The sequence below is a fragment of the Podarcis raffonei genome, chromosome 6 (assembly GCF_027172205.1).
Source record: "Podarcis raffonei isolate rPodRaf1 chromosome 6, rPodRaf1.pri, whole genome shotgun sequence".
Taxonomy (NCBI): domain Eukaryota; kingdom Metazoa; phylum Chordata; class Lepidosauria; order Squamata; family Lacertidae; genus Podarcis; species Podarcis raffonei.
This window is the reverse complement of record NC_070607.1, coordinates 56494385-56511695: the sequence shown is the minus strand read 5'-3', so window position 1 is coordinate 56511695 and position 17311 is coordinate 56494385. Positions and strand designations below refer to the sequence as shown.

Genomic DNA, 17311 nt, shown 5'->3' with positions numbered 1-17311 from the left:
CTTTGCTTCAGGATAGGAACAGAAATCGGGCTCCGGTAGTGCAGCGACAGCAGGAGGCCCTATTAGCTAAAGTGGTGCTTCAGGTTAAGAACAGTTTCAGGTTAAGAACGGACCTCCAGAACGAATTAAGTACTTAACCTGAGGTACCACTGTATATGCTTTAGTACTGAGGAGTATATGTACAGCTATCATATGCCAAGCATCAGAAAAAACAGGGGAATAAATAAATTATTGCAATCAATTAATACACAAGAGCTCAGTCATAAGGCTCACAGTGGCAAAAAGGTTTTCAAGAAATTGAGAGAATGGAGTAAGTTAGAGCCCTTTAAGACAAACAAGGTAAAGAACAAGGCTTTTGAAACTAAACAAGGTGGGTGGAAGGCAAGTAAGCTTTTGGCCAGCAAATTTGCTCAGAAAACTGGTATCGGAACATGAGAATACAGGAAACACATATATCACAGAAACTGGGATGCCTGTGACTGCCAGTTTATATTTGGAGTTATAGACCTCAGAAAGCCCAGCACCTGATAAAGTATGTGCACTTGTGAACTTGTATGTATATATATGTGAGGTCTTAATGGGGGAACATGCGCAATTCATTGAAAAGGAAATTACCTGCTCAGAGGTACTAGATTCAATTAATGTGCTGAGGAATTACAAGTCTGCAGTTTTCTGTGAAGCCTTTAAATATAGTTTGGTCTGGCAAAGTTTATTTTAAATCCTGCAGCCAAACCAGAGGGTTCAAACTCCTGCAGCATCATGGTATTAAAAGAGGTGGATCTGCCACAAATAGGAGGTCATCGGCAATTAATCCTATCTTGCTCGGCTCTTGTCCAATGGTGATTCCTTCCACATTGTCATTTTGTCTAATTAAGTTTTCAAAAATGTGGAATACCTGCAGAAATTATTTCCCTTTAAATGGGTCACCTCCTCACTGAAATACTTAGGATTAAATATTTCTATTCAGTTTTCACAGTTGTATCAAACCATCTTTGCAACGTTCTTGAACATGTCTGGAAAAATCCGGACATGTGGTAACCCTAGACTGTCATGTGGTCTTGGCGGCCACTCCCAGTCACCAGTCTAGCTGCCGCATTCTGGATTAGTCACCTTCAAAGGTAGCCCTACGTAGCAGTCCAAGTGGGAGATAACCAGAGCCTGCACAACTCTGGTGAGACAGTCTGCGGGCAGGTAGGGTCTCAACCTGCATACCAGATGGAGCTGGTAGACAGCTGCCCAGCTGTGAGTCCAAAATGACTCCCAGGCTGCACATCTGGTTACCACATTCAGGACCAGGGAGTCCCCCACACCTGCTCGCCCCCTGTCCCCCCAAAAGAGTACTTCTGTCTTGTCAGGATTCAACCTCAATCTGTTAGCCGCCATCCATCCTCCAACCACCTCCAGACACTCACAAAGGACATTCACTGCCTTCACTGGTTCAGATCTGAAGGAGAGGTAGAGCACCCAGCCCAAATGATACACCACATTTTCTGTGTTTGTTTCAAACACTCCAAGCTTACATCATGGAAGAACAATTGAGAATATGGCAGAATTATTTTTTAAGGCTTTATCTGGCATGGGAAAAGGCACTATTTAAGAAATTCAAACATTATAAGGAAAACCAAAAAGTGGGGGAGCAGCAGTGCCAAATCTCTTCTACTATTATATTGCTTTACAATTGGCACAAATGGTAAAATGGGGAAGGGCTTTTTTGATGTCAAGCTGAGCAACATGTGGCCATTTCTTATTCTCTGGAAGCTACTGCGGGATCTACAAAGTGAAGTAGAAGAGTGATTCTTAATAAAAACCTGGTTACAGCCAGTAAGCTATGGGACACATGATGTATGCATCTTTCTCCAGGGACATCACTGCTAAATTGTTTCTTATTGCATTCAGATGTTCATCAGAATATTTTTTTTCAACCAATCCTCATCCTAGGCTAAGGAGGATTTTAAAAACTTTATAGACCTAAACCATTATCCTAATTTGCTATGTTTGCACAGATTATGACAGTCTTTAAAAAAAATACAGAAGAACCAACAAATATTTTTATTCCCTGGTTTTCTGAACATTCAAATAACAAACATCAGCATAAAGCAGAAAGGCTACAACAATCTTCAACAGAAATTCCATTAACTTGATTGTTATACTTGCAATTCAAAGTCTTGTGCAGATAAAGGACTTACAAAGGTAACAAGTTACTAGGCCAGTAAGTTGATATGAATGTGGTGAACTCAGTCTACAGAGGAATGATCTCGTAAACAACTTCTATAAACAAATGGAAAAAAATTATATGAAAAGGAATTGCAGAAGGAGATTGAAGATGATACAGCAGAGCTGGCACATCCATGAGGTGGGATGAAGTGCCCACCTCAGGTGATGGAAGTGCAAGAGGTGGCACTTTGCCCACCCCAACACTTCTGCCATTGTCAAGAGAGAAGCATTTTGGTGTGTGGCATTGCTGTTCGTTCTCCCTGCCCGCAAGGGAGAAGCTGACTGGGAATGCTTGGAGAAGCGCTCCAGCTCCTGCCAAGTTTGTTGAGAGCCAAGGTGCAGCAGCAGTAGAAGTGGTGAGGTGGAAACAATTTCTGTTCCACCTCCGGTGGCGAAACAGAATGGGCCTTTCCTGCACAGATCACTTTGTGTAAATGTAAATGATCCTTTACATGCTGGAGGAGACTCTTGAGAATCCCATGGACTGCAAGAAGATCAAACCTATCCATTCTGAAGGAAATCAGCCCTGAGTGCTCACTGGAAGGACAGATCGTGAAGCTGAGGCTCCAATACTTTGGCCACCTCATGAGAAGAGAAGACTCCCTGGAAAAGGCCCTGATGTTAGGAAAGATGGAGGGCACAAGGAGAAGGGGACGATAGAGAACGAGATAGTTGGACAGTGTTCTCGAAGCTACCAGCATGAGTTTGACCAAACTGTGGGAGGCAGTGGAAGACAGGAGTGCCTGGCGTGCTCTGGTCCAGGGGGTCACAAAGACTAAATGACTAAACAACAACAAATGATGCTTTCTTTCTTTCTTTTTAAATGTGTTTATCAATTAAGTACAGCTATATGACTAAAAAATGGGCTTTCCTGGAGGAGATGCCTAGAACAAGTGGCACATGTTTATCATTGGAGGACATGGACTAAGATACTAAGATGCAGAAGTCTGGGAAATTGAGGCAAATTAATATTCACTGCATGGGTGACTTGTCCAAAGCACAAAGTGATTGCCATTATACACAAGGGTTTGAACCTTGGCTTCCCACATTTAAAACTAGCACAGTCCACTGGCTCCACAGTTGGGGAGGGAGTGAAATAAACAAGCATACTGAATACTCATTCAGTATCTTTGTTTTTTTTTCACTCCCTCCCCAACTGTGGAGCCAGTGGATGACCTTGAAGGAAACTGAACAGAAAATACACAAGTGAAACATTGCCTCATTCCTGTGCCCAAAGACGTGTAGTCTCAATGCTTTGGACTGACTACTTGGTAAAAACTCCACTGAATTGGAGGGTTTTTCTCTTCATTTGCCCTTAAGAGTCCACTTTACTTCTTTGAAAAGCCACAATGAGCCCTTTCAGCTGTTTATTCAGCTGATAACCGATAGCTTTCATTGCTCACTCTGATGGACAAATTTTATGTCACTTTACCCTGTGTTGGCTTTGGGATTGATAAGGATAGTTTCCCATGCTGATACGATAGAGCGGTATAAATGGTGCCTGTTAATCTAATGTCCATTAAGGTCTTTAGCAGTGATTCCTGCACTGTATGGTTCCATCAGTGGGAAGAAAGGACAACAGAATTAAAAGAACATGGAAAGAGCCATGCTGGGTCAAACCAAAGGCCCATCTAGTACAGCCAGTGAGCAGCCTGTAAGCAGGGCCTGTGTGCACAGGGCTGTCCCTACTTGCAATGGCCAGCAACTGATAGACAGCAGCATAACTGAGTATATGGGGGGGGGGGGGGCTCATTTAATTTCACTGCTCACAGATGGTGTAGTGACAATAAAAGTTTATTAGTATTTATTATTATTATAACGCCTCTGACATTAAAGGTAGAGCACAGTCATTTGATAGCCTTATATTTTATGAATTTGCCTAATTCTCTTTTAAAGCCATCCTGGTTGGTGGAATCACTAATTCTTATGGGATCACTTTGTGAAGTACCGTATTTTTTGCACCATAACACTCACTTTTTTCTTCCTACAAAGTAAGGGGAAATGTCTGTGCGTGTTATAGAGGGAATGCCTACGGGTGGCATGCCTACAGATTTTCCTCCTCTAAAAACTACGTGCGTGTTATGGTCGGGTGCGTGTTATAGAGCAAAAAATACAGTACTTTCTTTGGTCCATCCTGAATCTTCCAACATTGAGCTTCATTGGGGGGCCTAGGGTTCTAGTATTAGGAAAATGGAAGAAACAAACATCACTCTGTCTACTTCCTCTACACCACACAAAATCTTATACACCTCTATCATGTCCCCTCTTGCTCCTCTTTATATATATATATATAGAGAGAGAGAGAGAGAGCTGTAATTTTTTTTCACATAGATGAGTTGTCCCACTTTATACTGAATCTCATTTGTTGTGCATTGAGTCTTTTTTAGAATATCCTTCTGAAGCTCCCCATAGCTTGCTTAGAATGTCAGCATTGTGAATACTTGGGTTTATCCACAAGCTTGGCTACCCCACAATTCACCCTTGACTCCAGATCATTTATGAAGACATTGAATAGCATCAGCCTCAGTGTAAGTCCTTGGTGGACCCTACTTCTTACTTCCTTCATTTGTGGAGAAGGTTTATTTATTTATTTGAATGCAACATTTCCTGGCCTTTAATCAGTTACCAGTCCAGAAGAGGAACTGAATCATGAATATTTTTTTTTCTAGAATCCTTGATCTCAAAAGTCAGGCTGGATAAATCCCTACATTGATTAATCATTCAAATATTTATTATTTTAATTGTTACTAGGAAACAGGAATATTATGAAAAATCTGTGGCAGACATAACCCATTTGGTGAACTGTTAAATATTGCAGTGGATCTGTCTGTCTGTCTATCTGTCTATCATCTATCTATCTAATCTATCATCGTTATATGCAAGTATACATGTATACCCCCACATGCACAAACATTGAATCCCTTGATTTTTAGAAGAAACAATGGGATTGAGATGAAGTCAAATGGGGTGAAGAACAGTGATTGTTCCTTTCTCATTCTTGATAACCCCAATTTTTCTCTTGCTGTATCAGCACATGTATTGTTTCTTATCTAATCTTAATTGCTTTATATACACAATTATTACTTTTAATGGAAAGTCAATGAAAGGATAAAAAAACATTTCTTAGCATACTTGATTGTGTTGATAGTGGTTGGGTACTAGGCTACAAGGAATGGCAATGCAAGCCAATAAGGTGTTTTCATTTTTTTGGTTGGGGGGGCTCATCCGTGGTATAAAAGCAAGGGCTGAAAAGTGAGACTTCAGACCACTTTCTTCTGAGGTCTACTAAGCTCATCAGGTGTTGTCGTGGGAGAAACCAAGCATCATGAAGTGGGTGCTCCTGGTTCTGGCTTGCTTCCAGCTGTCAGATGGACTAGTCAAGTGAGTGTTCTTACTCAGTTAAATACTATATATTAAACAGAACAGCACAGAGACCAATAAGATGCAAAAATTGTTCACTTGCTAATCAGGTAGCATTAGAATTTTTGAACTTTCATGGTGTAAGTCAGGAGTAAGGTAAAATTATATAGCACAGAGAATTAGCTGAGTATACAGGGATGAGTGAAGATGTGAGAATATTTTTCTCCACGTGGTAAGGACCATGTATAAATGGTGTTTCATGCAATAATACTCACATATTCAGTGTAAACCTAATTTCTTCAGTTTGTTGAATGTGCGTCCTACCATCAAGGGCCGTAGAAAAACAACAAGTGGGCAAGAGGCAGTCTCAGTGCAGCAACAGGAACAAATATGGTGATGGTTCTTTGTCATCCAAGTTGTGTGGGGTCATTGAATGGCAAGTCTCGCTCTATTAATTATATATTTATGCTCTGCTTTTTAATTCCATATAGTGTCCTTCTGAAGAAGGGCAAGTCTATCCGAGAGGTGATGAAGGAGAAGGGTGTGCTGGAAGATTACCTGAAGAACCACAAACTTGACCCGGCCAAAAAGTACATCTTCAATGAGTACAATGTTGCTTATGAACCAATGGCGTACATGGATGTGAGTCTCCCGTCCTTTCTGAGTTAACTTGTCTTTGTATCTTTGATGTTCTCTTTAACAAGCCTATATTTTTCATCACTACAGCAGAATGCTATTAGGCTGAGAAACCACATGGAATGTAGCATTCTGTTTAAGGATGCATGAGTATTTCTAGGCTCAACCCTCATAACAGTTCAAGCCTTTTTGTGAGTGCTGGGCCTGAGTGCTCACAAAAGACTTATAAGCACTCAAAATGTGCACCACTGCCTCCCCCTACCCCAGTGTGTGTAACTTACCTTTGGACCAGGGGAAGAAGGCAGCAGCAGAAGAGTTGACAGTGGGCCCTGTGGAGACCCAGCAGCATGAGATTCCACAATGATATAAGGCTGGAGAACTACCTAAGCATAGAAAAGATGCTATTTGCACAATTTCTGCTGGGAAGAATCCCCACTGCATGATGGAGAAACCACTGGTTGCTGCTGTTGCTGATTATCTTCTTCCATCCATGGTCAAAAGCTCAATCCTTTAGAGAAGGGGGAAATGGCTGAGGTGGTGGTGAGGCTATCTGAGACTCCATTCACCCTGCATGTAGTAGGCTATGAGCAGTGTCTTTCTTTCCTCAGTCCTGTATGAGGGCATTCAAACCCCCCTATTTGAGTGATCACAACATCCCAATGTGTAATGCCAATGTGTGTGTGTCTTTTGAGAAATCCTAAGCCTTGGGAAATTGATCAGGTTGGGAGCTTTGAAAATTCACAGAATCACTCATTCCATGCAAATCACAGAGCTAAGTTCATGCCAGAATTCTTATGGAATTCACATTGTGAAATATTTTATCCCCAGGCTTCATACTATGGAGAAATCAGCATTGGAACACCACCTCAAAATTTCCTGGTGCTGTTTGACACTGGCTCTTCAAACTTGTGGGTGCCTTCGGTCTACTGCAACAGCCAGGCATGCAGTAAGTCACCAATCCCCAACTGTTCAAAAGCTAGCTTTATTCATAAAAGGTAAAGGTAAAGGTACCCCTGACCATTAGGTCCAGTCACGGATGGCTCTAGAGTTGTGGTGCTTATCTCGCTCTATAGGCCGAGGAGCTGGCGTTTGTCCGCAGACAGCTTCCAGGTCATGTGGCCAGCATGACTAAGCTGCTTCTGGCAAACCAGAGCAGCGCACAGAAACACCGTTTACCTTCCCACCGGAGTGGTACCTATTTATCTACTTGCACTTTGATGTGCTTTCGAACTGCTAGGTTGGCAGGAGCAAGGACCGAACAACCGCCAACCTTCTGATCGGCAAGCCGGTTTAGACCACAGGGCCATCTGCATCCAGCTTTATTCATAGCTACAGCTAAGCCAGCTGTGGTGTGATGGAATACAGACAGAGCTTCAACAGAGCCTCGCTGCCAAGAAACTGAATTTCTGTTATCCATGATGCCAAGCAAAAGCTTTTCTAACTGTACTACTTCTGCTGATGCTGTGCAACATTTAGGGTATATCCTAAGGAAGCGTTCAGCCTTTTATTATATTTCTCCCCATAGCCGGTCATTCAAGATTCAATCCCAGCCAGTCCTCCACCTACTCCACCAATGGACAGACCTTCTCCCTGCAGTATGGTAGCGGTAACCTTGATGGATTTTTTGGCTTTGACACCATGAGAGTAAGTGTCACTTGGTCTTTTGGGGGGAGGGTGAACTAGTCCAATGCTGCCAATGAATCACCGTCGAGTGAATCTGCTAATGCAGGGGTGGAGAACCATCCCTCTTAGCCATCATTGTCATTGTCACGGTCCGGTCTACGGGTGATTGAAGTCCCGGCTGAGGACGTCGGGACCAGGGGCAAGATGGCAGGGTGGGAGCAGGAACAAAGTCAAGGGTCTGAGGGTTGAGGAGCAAGGAGTCACAAAGTCAAGGGTCCGAGGATCAGGAAGCAAGAAGCCAAACGCAGCAAGGCAGGGAACGTGTTGCTGTGGCAAAGAGCCGAAGGGAAATGCCGACCTTATATCCCTTCCCGGCTCTTGCCACCAGGTGCAGCAAGTTACCAAGTGGCCTCACTTGTGCGGCCATGCCTTGCCTCTCCAGAACAAACTTAGGAAGGCCCCAGTCCTGCGAAGCCCTACTGGTCACAGGGCCTGGCTCCTGCATGCACTCCTGACAATCATAAGCTAAGGGATGATTCAGGGATGATGGGAATTGTGGTCCAACAATATCTGAAGGGCACCATGTTGGCTACCTCTGTTCTAGAAGCTCAAAAGCAGGGCACTAAGATGGTGGACACCTTCTTTTGACAATTTATAATTCTTTTCATTCCTATCCTATCTATTAATTTTACGGTGACACTTTCTCTTTGTCTCCTTTAGCTCCAGAACATTGTTGTCACTAAGCAAGAATTCGGCCTGAGTGAAAATGAACCTGGCTCCAACTTCGTTTATGCCCAGTTTGATGGCATCCTGGGGATGGCGTATCCTTCTCTTGCAGTTGGGGGTGCTACCACGGCCTTAGAGGGGATGTTGCAGCAAAACTTGCTTTCACAGCCAATCTTCAGCTTCTATCTGAGCTCGTAAGAAAGAGAAGCCATTTTCCCTTTAGCTTTAATATCCCACACTCCTTTGCTTTTCATACATCATAGCATAAATATAAATGGGGTGGATCTAGAATAAATTAATCATGCTTTACTGCCACAGAAATAGATGAGATTTCAGTTAATCATGAAGAGATGGAATTTTCTGAAAATCTCAGTATTAAGCTTCTCCACACATAATTTTTCTAACTTCCTTCTCACTCCCTGTGTGCTTCTGCTATAAATGCAAACACTTCTCAAATGTTATATGCATGTTTATACATGTTAATATTATGCATCGATCACTCCAGGTTTCTTAAAGTAACCAGCAAAAAAATCATATGTACAACAATGTACATGGTTGTAGAAAAATACATATATATTAATACTTATAAAATTATAGGGCAGAAACAACATATTGCATGGGACTTGACTCTCACACATATATGTATTTTGGGGTGTAATTTTGCATAAAATGTTGTATATAGTCAGCCATTTAAAAAACCCAACAATGCACAAGAAATTAATATGTACAGTACTGTACTCTCACTGCGTATATAACTCAGATCCTTAATTTTCCTTGAAGGGAATTTTGCATTTATACAACCCAAATGAGGGCCACCCCTTTACACAATGTTCTTTGCTTTAAACATTCCAGTACAAATTAAGAATGCCTACTCCTTTCTTTTTGTTTGTAGCCAACCAAGCTCTCAGTATGGCGGTGAGGTTGTCTTTGGAGGTGTAGACACTCGACTGTACTCTGGAGAGATCTATTGGGCTCCAGTCACCCAAGAACTTTATTGGCAGATTGGAATTCAAGAGTGAGTTGAAATTGTGAAAAAAAATAAAATCCAAGAGCATTGGAGAATTCCCATAAATATCTGTATAGTGCTGTGCTTTTGAACTCATGGCGACACCTTCTCGGATTTGAGCCAGACTCTTCTACAAGGAATGCAGATATAAACTGAAACTTATACATTGTTTCTCAAAGCATCATAGAGATTTCACCAAAGTAAAGGATTGCACTGTCACTTTATGTCCAATAATATTCAAACTCCAGTGGATTAAAATTGAAGTCAGATGTGGCTTTGCTCATGAGTCTACAGCTATGTATTATGATGTCATCTGTGTAGTCAGCATTTCCTCTTTGGGTTCTGCATGAACTGGCTACACATAGCTACAATCTAAAGTACACTGATGTCCCTAGGGAAGATTATTTCTTGAATATGTAAAATTGGACTGCATGCTAGATGTTTTGCATGCCACAAGCTTACTGTTTAAACTTAGGCTAGGAACTGAGCCTGAGCCCATACTCCATGGTTTCTTTATCTCATGGAGGTGTTGATTGGAGGATTAATAGGGCCAAGGTGGTGAACGGCATATAGCACTGGGTGGGAATTTATATTTATAACTTATATCCTCCCCTTCTATATCAAGAGGGCAGCTCACAAGGATTTAAGATATCTTACCATATTATAATAACCTAAGTGTTATCATGACGCTGCAATTCCCTCAGCTGCAGGTGGTGCTGTGAACTGCAGAATCATGAGAGGCAGTGGATGGGCAGCCCAGGCAAGCCATGGAGGGACAGCCTAAACAGGCCAGGGCAGCCCCTCAGCTGTTCTGTCTTCTCTGCCTGCCAGCATCCAGATCCCTAGACCAGCTGACACTGTTACTGCCCACCATCCTGCTTCAGGTTGGCCTTGGAATCTGCTGTTGCCATGGCTGATCCTCATGAAGAGTGGCAAAATGAGCAGCATAGGAAGGGAAAAGGTGGCTGGTTGGCACCATGAAGTGGAAAGGGAAGCAGTGGATGGCTTTGGCAAAGGTGGTTGGTGGAGGCTGGGTGAATGTAGGTGAGGTTGATAAGTGAAGTGAGCAGGTGTACAGCCCCTAGTAAAACATTGTTATGCAACTTCCATCATATTAGATTTCAGGACAATCCACACCATGTTATGGTATAGTTATGCATTGACTGAGTACTAATCTATAGGAAAGCTATGATACACAAATAACAAACTAGGAAGACTGCAGGTAAGACTGGCTTGTTAAGAGTCAGCATGAGGTTTGTATCAGTATCAGCAAGGAATCAATCCACTCTTTTTGGTGCATAGAGAAGCACATGGCACCTCCTGGTCCTCCCACATCAGAACAGAAGGCAGTGAAAGGGAGGCATGAGCTTCACAGTAATAAATCTTTTTAAAGAAATTTAGCAGCCAGCAAGGACTTCATACATTTTTTTGCAGAGGATATAGGCAAGACTGCACATGAGAGGTATGGTGGGATTTTCAATGTGTTCCCTGTTCTTAGGTTTTCTATTGGGGGAAGAGCTACTGGATGGTGCAGCCAAGGTTGCCAAGCTATTGTGGACACTGGGACATCCCTCCTCACCGTTCCTCAGCAGTACATAGCGAGTTTTGCGCAGGCTGTGGGTGCTCAGCAAAATCAGTACGGAGAGGTAGGTGAAATTACATATTTTGAAGAGCTGGAAGGGTAACACAGGATGCAGGGTGATGTGGGATATAGCTGGCATATGCGCAGTTTGTGTGGATGGCCTCAAAGTCACCAAGAATCCTGCCATTATAGAAGTAATTGATGCCTACGGAATGACGACATCTCAGTTCCATGCAGCTGTCCTCCTATAGGAGATTAACCAGTCATTGCATTCTTCCTTCACAGTATGCGGTTGCTTGCAGCAATGTTCAGAATTTGCCCACCATCTCCTTCAACATCAATGGGGTTTCCTTCCCTCTGTCCCCCAGTGCCTACATCCTCAATGTAAGTTTTAAAGATCTGGACATCATTAACTCATTTGTTTTCTTTTAGCATAAGAACCAATAGAAAGAATTAGAACTTAAGGTTCGGGACAGGAGAAGAAAGATAGGGCTTTCTCTTGAGTGCCATCTGTCTTTATAATAACTGGGCTAGCATCTTTATGGATCCTACTCACTTTCCCCTTTCTATTTATTGCTTTACAGAACAATGGCTACTGCACAGTTGGGATTGAGCCCACCTATCTGCCTTCCCAAAACGGACAGCCTCTCTGGATCCTGGGAGATGTCTTCCTCAGGAAGTACTATTCCGTCTATGACATGGGCAACAACAGGATTGGCTTTGCAGCTGCTGCCTAAGCTTCTTTGCTATTACACCTGAGTTGTATCTATTACAATGCCTTTCTTTTAAGATTCTTACTGAGATAAAAGGGGTAGTTTAAATGCTTGCCCTTATCTCCGTTACAATTTCTTTCTTTCCCTTTAAGCTTGTCTTGGACCATTCTCCTTGAACTATCTGCACTCTGGGGCCCTGGGTTTTTTTCTTTCTTGAATCACTGGCTGCTGTTATAATGATGTTTGTGGCAGATTGGATAATAAATGGTCAAACCTGAGATATTTGTGCTCAAGTCTGCTCAGCTACTGTTCTGCTATTTACAGAGGACATTAAAGAAGAGTGCTCTTAGCTGGAATCTGTATACCTGAAATAAATCTTAGGCTAAATAATGGTAGCTCCTTTAAATGACGCTGGCAGCCTCAGCTCACTGTTAATGTTTTGGAAAGGAGCAATGCCAAATGTTGCTCTTGTTATGGCAGCATTGCTCTTGGCTCCACAGATAAATGACACAGGGGATTGCTCAAGGCCATCCAGTCCACCCCACCAAAGACAGAGCCATCCATCCACCCACACCACCTCCATAGGTAAATAGATGCTCTTGAGAGACAAGACCACAGTGCTTCCCAAAAAGAAGTCAGGTACACAGCAGGAGATTCTTACCGACCAGTATGCATTCAGATTACCCATACACAGGACCCAAGCATGAACGTACACACACACAAACAAACAAACAAACACACCTGACCTGTTATATTGACTTCTTTCCCTGAGCCAAACTGTTCCTTATTCATGCACAAAACCTCTCTCGGGATTTGAAATAGTGTGCAATCCTTGTACACTCTACCCTGCCTTACTTCTGTGCAGTTCACACGTGTTTCTGAAGCAAGAGAACATAATGCAGTTTTCTAACCAAGAGTGGGAGGAGAAGTGGCAGAAGGCCAGGGACCCATTGACAAAGCCCCCTGGCACTGCCTCATAAATAAACAGGCTCAGGTGTAATGCCACCATGCTAGTGAGACATTACAATTTATCAATTCACAATGATATTACTACCTAGGGCATTTTCCCACCAGAGCAGCATTGCTGAACCCTATGTTTCAGCAACATGAATCGTTGCAAGCTATTTAACAGATAGCTCACATGTGAGTTCCCTGCTTCAAGCAATATCTATTTCCTCCCAGCGCTGGCCATGTTTTAATAACTGGTTTTTCTAAGTAGTAATTATGCTACCTACACATATTTCCTAATGAGCCCAATGGTGATTATTTCCTACTAAGCTTATGATTATAGCCTGATTCTTCCCATGTTTTACTCTGAAATAAGTTCCATTCACAGGACTCCTTCCCAAGTAGGTATAGAATTTCAGTTTCCCCTCTTCAGATAAAAAGTTCAACACACACAGCAATTGCTGGATTGGGAACTGTAGGTGTAAATACACATATGAGAATCAATACCCTGCAGCAGATTGCTTTCAATGCACACACTTCCCCATTCCTACATTAGATGGGGATCTCCATTCATATGCACGTCTGAATTTGCACCCTTTAAAAAGGAATGAACATCAACCCATTGCTTGGGTTCTCGGTCTCTAGCAAGTAATATGTGTGCAGAAATGTATTTAGCTTAGCAGATCCCCCTTGTTGGATTGGATTGGTAACTTGCAGACTCACTCAGCCCATACAGAAAGATACGTGAGGGTGCATTGCAATATTGCCACCTAGTGGGCCTTGATCTAGTTGACCAGAACATAAGGGCAGTGGCTCATCTAAGCCAGTGTATTCTTCTCACAGTGCCCAACCAGACACCCATGGGAAGATGCAAACAGGACCTGAGAATGACGCGATTCTCCCTTTAAGGGATATTCAGCAGCAAAGCAGAGCCATCCTGCCTAGTAGTCATTGTTAGTCCCATCCTCCATGAATTTGTCTAATCCTCTTTTAAAGCCATCCATGTTGGTGGCCATCACTGCCTCATGTGGGAGGGAGTTCCATAGTTTAACAATACACTGCATGAAGAAGTATTTTATTCTGTCTGTTCTGAATCTTCCAACATTCAGCTTCATTTTATGTCCCTGAGTTCTAGTGTTACAAGAGAGTGAGCTAAACTTTTCTCTAACCACTTTCTTCATACCACATATAATTTTATAAACTTTTATCATGTCACATCTTGCATGCCTTTTCCCTAACCTAAAAAGCCCCAAATGCTGTAGCTTTAAAGAGCGGGTTTTTGTGGGCAAAGCTCCAGGGCAAAAAAAGGAGAGCACTTAGCCACTGAGCTTTAAAGTGCGGACCCGTGTCTAGAAAGTGCAGGTCCAAATGTTAAGTGTCAATAAGCTCTTACATCTCACACCCCTTTTTTGGCATATATTTTGAATATGGTGTAGTAGATACTGCAACAACCAGTTGTTAATATTTCCTACCTGTTTCTTTGGGAACCATAGGCTAACCTGATACACATTTATTTTTTAAAAATGTATCCCACAAAACCAGCTAATTTAGGTTCTTGTGACAGCTGTCTCAGTGGTGGTGGTGTGTGATGGGCTACTGTGAGAACAGGATGCTGGACTTAATGGACCATTGGCCTGATCCAGCAGACACTTTGAAATATACTCGGAGCCGAGTATGAATTTCATGCTCTTTATTCAGCTCATAGTAGCAATGAATGAATCTTTCCCCAAAACGTCTAGCTATATATACCTTATTTACACAATGGGCCCCGCGTGACTGGCTAATTCTGGGCTGCTCCTGTAGGCCAATCAGGTTGCGGATTCACTTCATCCAGGGGCCTGATTGGCTGCTCCTGCATGTGCTGGGCCCGGGGGTAACCCGTGAAACACGGTCCAGAATCTGAAGGTTCCACTGGGAGTCAGTCCGACAGGGCCAAGGCAGAACACGAGGCAGGAAACCAGGCAAGGACAGGTGCAGGATCTCAGGCAGGATCTAGCATACAGCAATGTTGTTCCTGTAACCTGGGGTGGGGTCCGACAGCCTTTTATCTTTGTCGGGGTAGCGGCTGGTCCTGATCCCCCGGCGACTCACCTACCTGTTTCGCTGGAAGGCGAGCACTCCTCCTGTGAGTACTCAGGTCTCTCCTTCTCTCAGACCTGAGTCTCTGCAGCTTGACCGGTAGTGGAGCAGCTGTAAGTGATGGCCCAGCTGAAGGCAATGAGGTAATGCCCACATTTGGAACCAGGGCAGGCTCAGGCCTCTGACTCGGCCCAGCTGGTGTTTGTTGCAGGGGAACCTGTACAGACTGGGACTCTTCAGGATCAGGCCCCAGACTTGGTTCAGATGATGCCTGAGGCAAAGGATCCAATGCATACTGAGTCTCCTCTGGTTCCGAGTCCGAGCCTGAGCCCCAGGCCATCACACTGCAGGCCAATCAGGTCACTGATTCACTTCCACCTGGAGCTGGATTGGGTGGCTCCTGCGGACCAATCAGACTGCTGCATTCTGGATCCTATTGTTCTAGGATTCAGCTCAGTAAATAGCACACTTCTTATGTTATTATGGGGATGAGGGAAGCAACTGGCTAGTGTTACTACTAGGTGATGAGCAGGAAGGTATCATTCACATTTTGAGAGCCAGACTACCTCAGAGAGCCAGGCCACCATTGAATCCTAGAGGTCAAAATAGGCTCCAGGATTGAACCCTGATTCAGATTAAGCACAGATAACAACTGCTATTATTTAAGCAACTGATTCCCCATTAGGCACACACCACCTCTTTTCTTCCAACTTTTGGTGTATTATTATTTCCTACTATTAGCTGGTTGGCAATATAACTGTGACATCTCCCACAAAACTCTGGAATGTCTCCATCCCTCACTTGAGAGGCGAGCTACGGATTTAAACAACACTGAGTCACACTTTAGGGTTTCAAAGCTTCTCCAGGTGTCTCAGTTACTGGCACAGGTAGGCATTCATGTACCTCTGATGCTTTTGAAGTTTATCACAGGCCTATAGAGGTTGCCACTCCTGTTCATTAGTCCTTTCCTTCATCCATACATGTGAATGATGTCCACAACTTTATTGCAACACATATGTAACTCATGACAGGAGAATTTGTTGAAATGGGCTGTTAAAGAGGAGAGGATATGCTCCATAACACAGGAATTTACCACAGGGATGAGATATGCTTTCATACATCCACCTAATTGCTAGCATTGAATTGCTAGCTGATCTGAGATCCTTGCTTATAGGGACACAATGATAATTCTGTCTTTTTACTGAGATGCTGTGGCTGGACTATACAGTGGTACCTCTGGTTACGTACTTAATTAGTTCCGGAGGTCTGTTCTTAACCTGAAACTGTTCTTAACCTGAAGCACCACTTTAGCTAATGGGGCCTCCCGCTGCTGCCGCACAATTTCTGTTCTCATCCTGAAGCAAAGTTCTCAACCCGAGGTATTATTTCTGGGTTAGCGGAGTCTGTAACCTGAAGTGTATGTAACCTGAGGTACCACTGTATACAGCTGTCTACCATTGTTATGAGTGCTAAATCAATCTGTGAATGAATTTGAGTTGACTAAATCTCACATATAAATAAAAACGGTAGTTCTGAAGGTGTGTGTTTCCCGGGGGGGGGATACTTCCCTTGTTTTTAGATGATGTGAATATATGCTTCATATAGTGTGATGGAGAAGACAGAATGCATCTTCTATGGTGTCTTTAACCTACAGAGTGTGTGTGTGTGTCCATATATATATATATATATATATATATATATATATATATAGTTTTAAAATAACTTGCCATCCAATTAATACATGGCACTTTTAAAGCAGTTTAAATGCTTTAAATAGATTACTCTAACTGAAAGATTATATAATTCAGTCCTAATGGTTATACATTGTCATTCACTGTGCATCATTGTAATTAGAAGCACCACTTCTTATAATCAACGACTCAGTAACAATTTTGGAATGTTGATGCTGTAGTTACTCATTCATGATACTCGTCTTAAGGAAATTATCTTCCTGTCTTTTTTGGTTCCCACGAACAAGGCAAAATCACAACAATCTGCCCCTCTTAGTTGCTCCCAGTACCTCCTCTAGTGGTACAAATGCCATGCCAAGAGACTCGTGCTGTGCTGTGAGGCCCAGCTGGTCAGCTGATGATCCGGCATCATCATGATGTTGGGTGATTTGACAGGTGAGTAGCTATGCCCAGCTGTCAAATTGGGGGCTATAAAAGAGTTAAGGATCTGGCCTGTAACCAAATCAAGTCCCCCACCCTTGATCTAAACAACTGCCATTCTGTGGCCATGATTTTAGATAGAGTGTACTTGTAAATGCTCATAGGACTGGCACATTTGATCTCTTCCCAACTCTTAAAAGAACTTCTCAAGAGAAAATATTATAAAAATATATTATGTGAACAGTTTGCATTCTCACCTTTTCCTGTGCAATTTATATCAACTCATTCTGAACTCATGTATTTCATCCTCAAG

At 42.9% G+C, this 17311-nt stretch overlaps 1 protein-coding gene across 1 annotated transcript; it reads left to right on the top strand.

The window, feature by feature from the left end:
* Positions 1 to 5467: 5467 nt before the first annotated feature.
* LOC128416054 (gastricsin-like) lies at positions 5468 to 12138 on the top strand. Its single transcript, XM_053393122.1, has 9 exons — positions 5468 to 5595; positions 6066 to 6216; positions 7039 to 7156; positions 7736 to 7854; positions 8554 to 8753; positions 9452 to 9574; positions 11064 to 11211; positions 11433 to 11531; positions 11732 to 12138. Exons 1-9 carry the CDS (start codon positions 5540 to 5542, stop codon positions 11882 to 11884), a joined length of 1167 nt encoding a protein of 388 aa, XP_053249097.1. The 5' UTR covers positions 5468 to 5539; the 3' UTR covers positions 11885 to 12138.
* The last annotated feature ends 5173 nt before the right edge of the window (positions 12139 to 17311 follow it).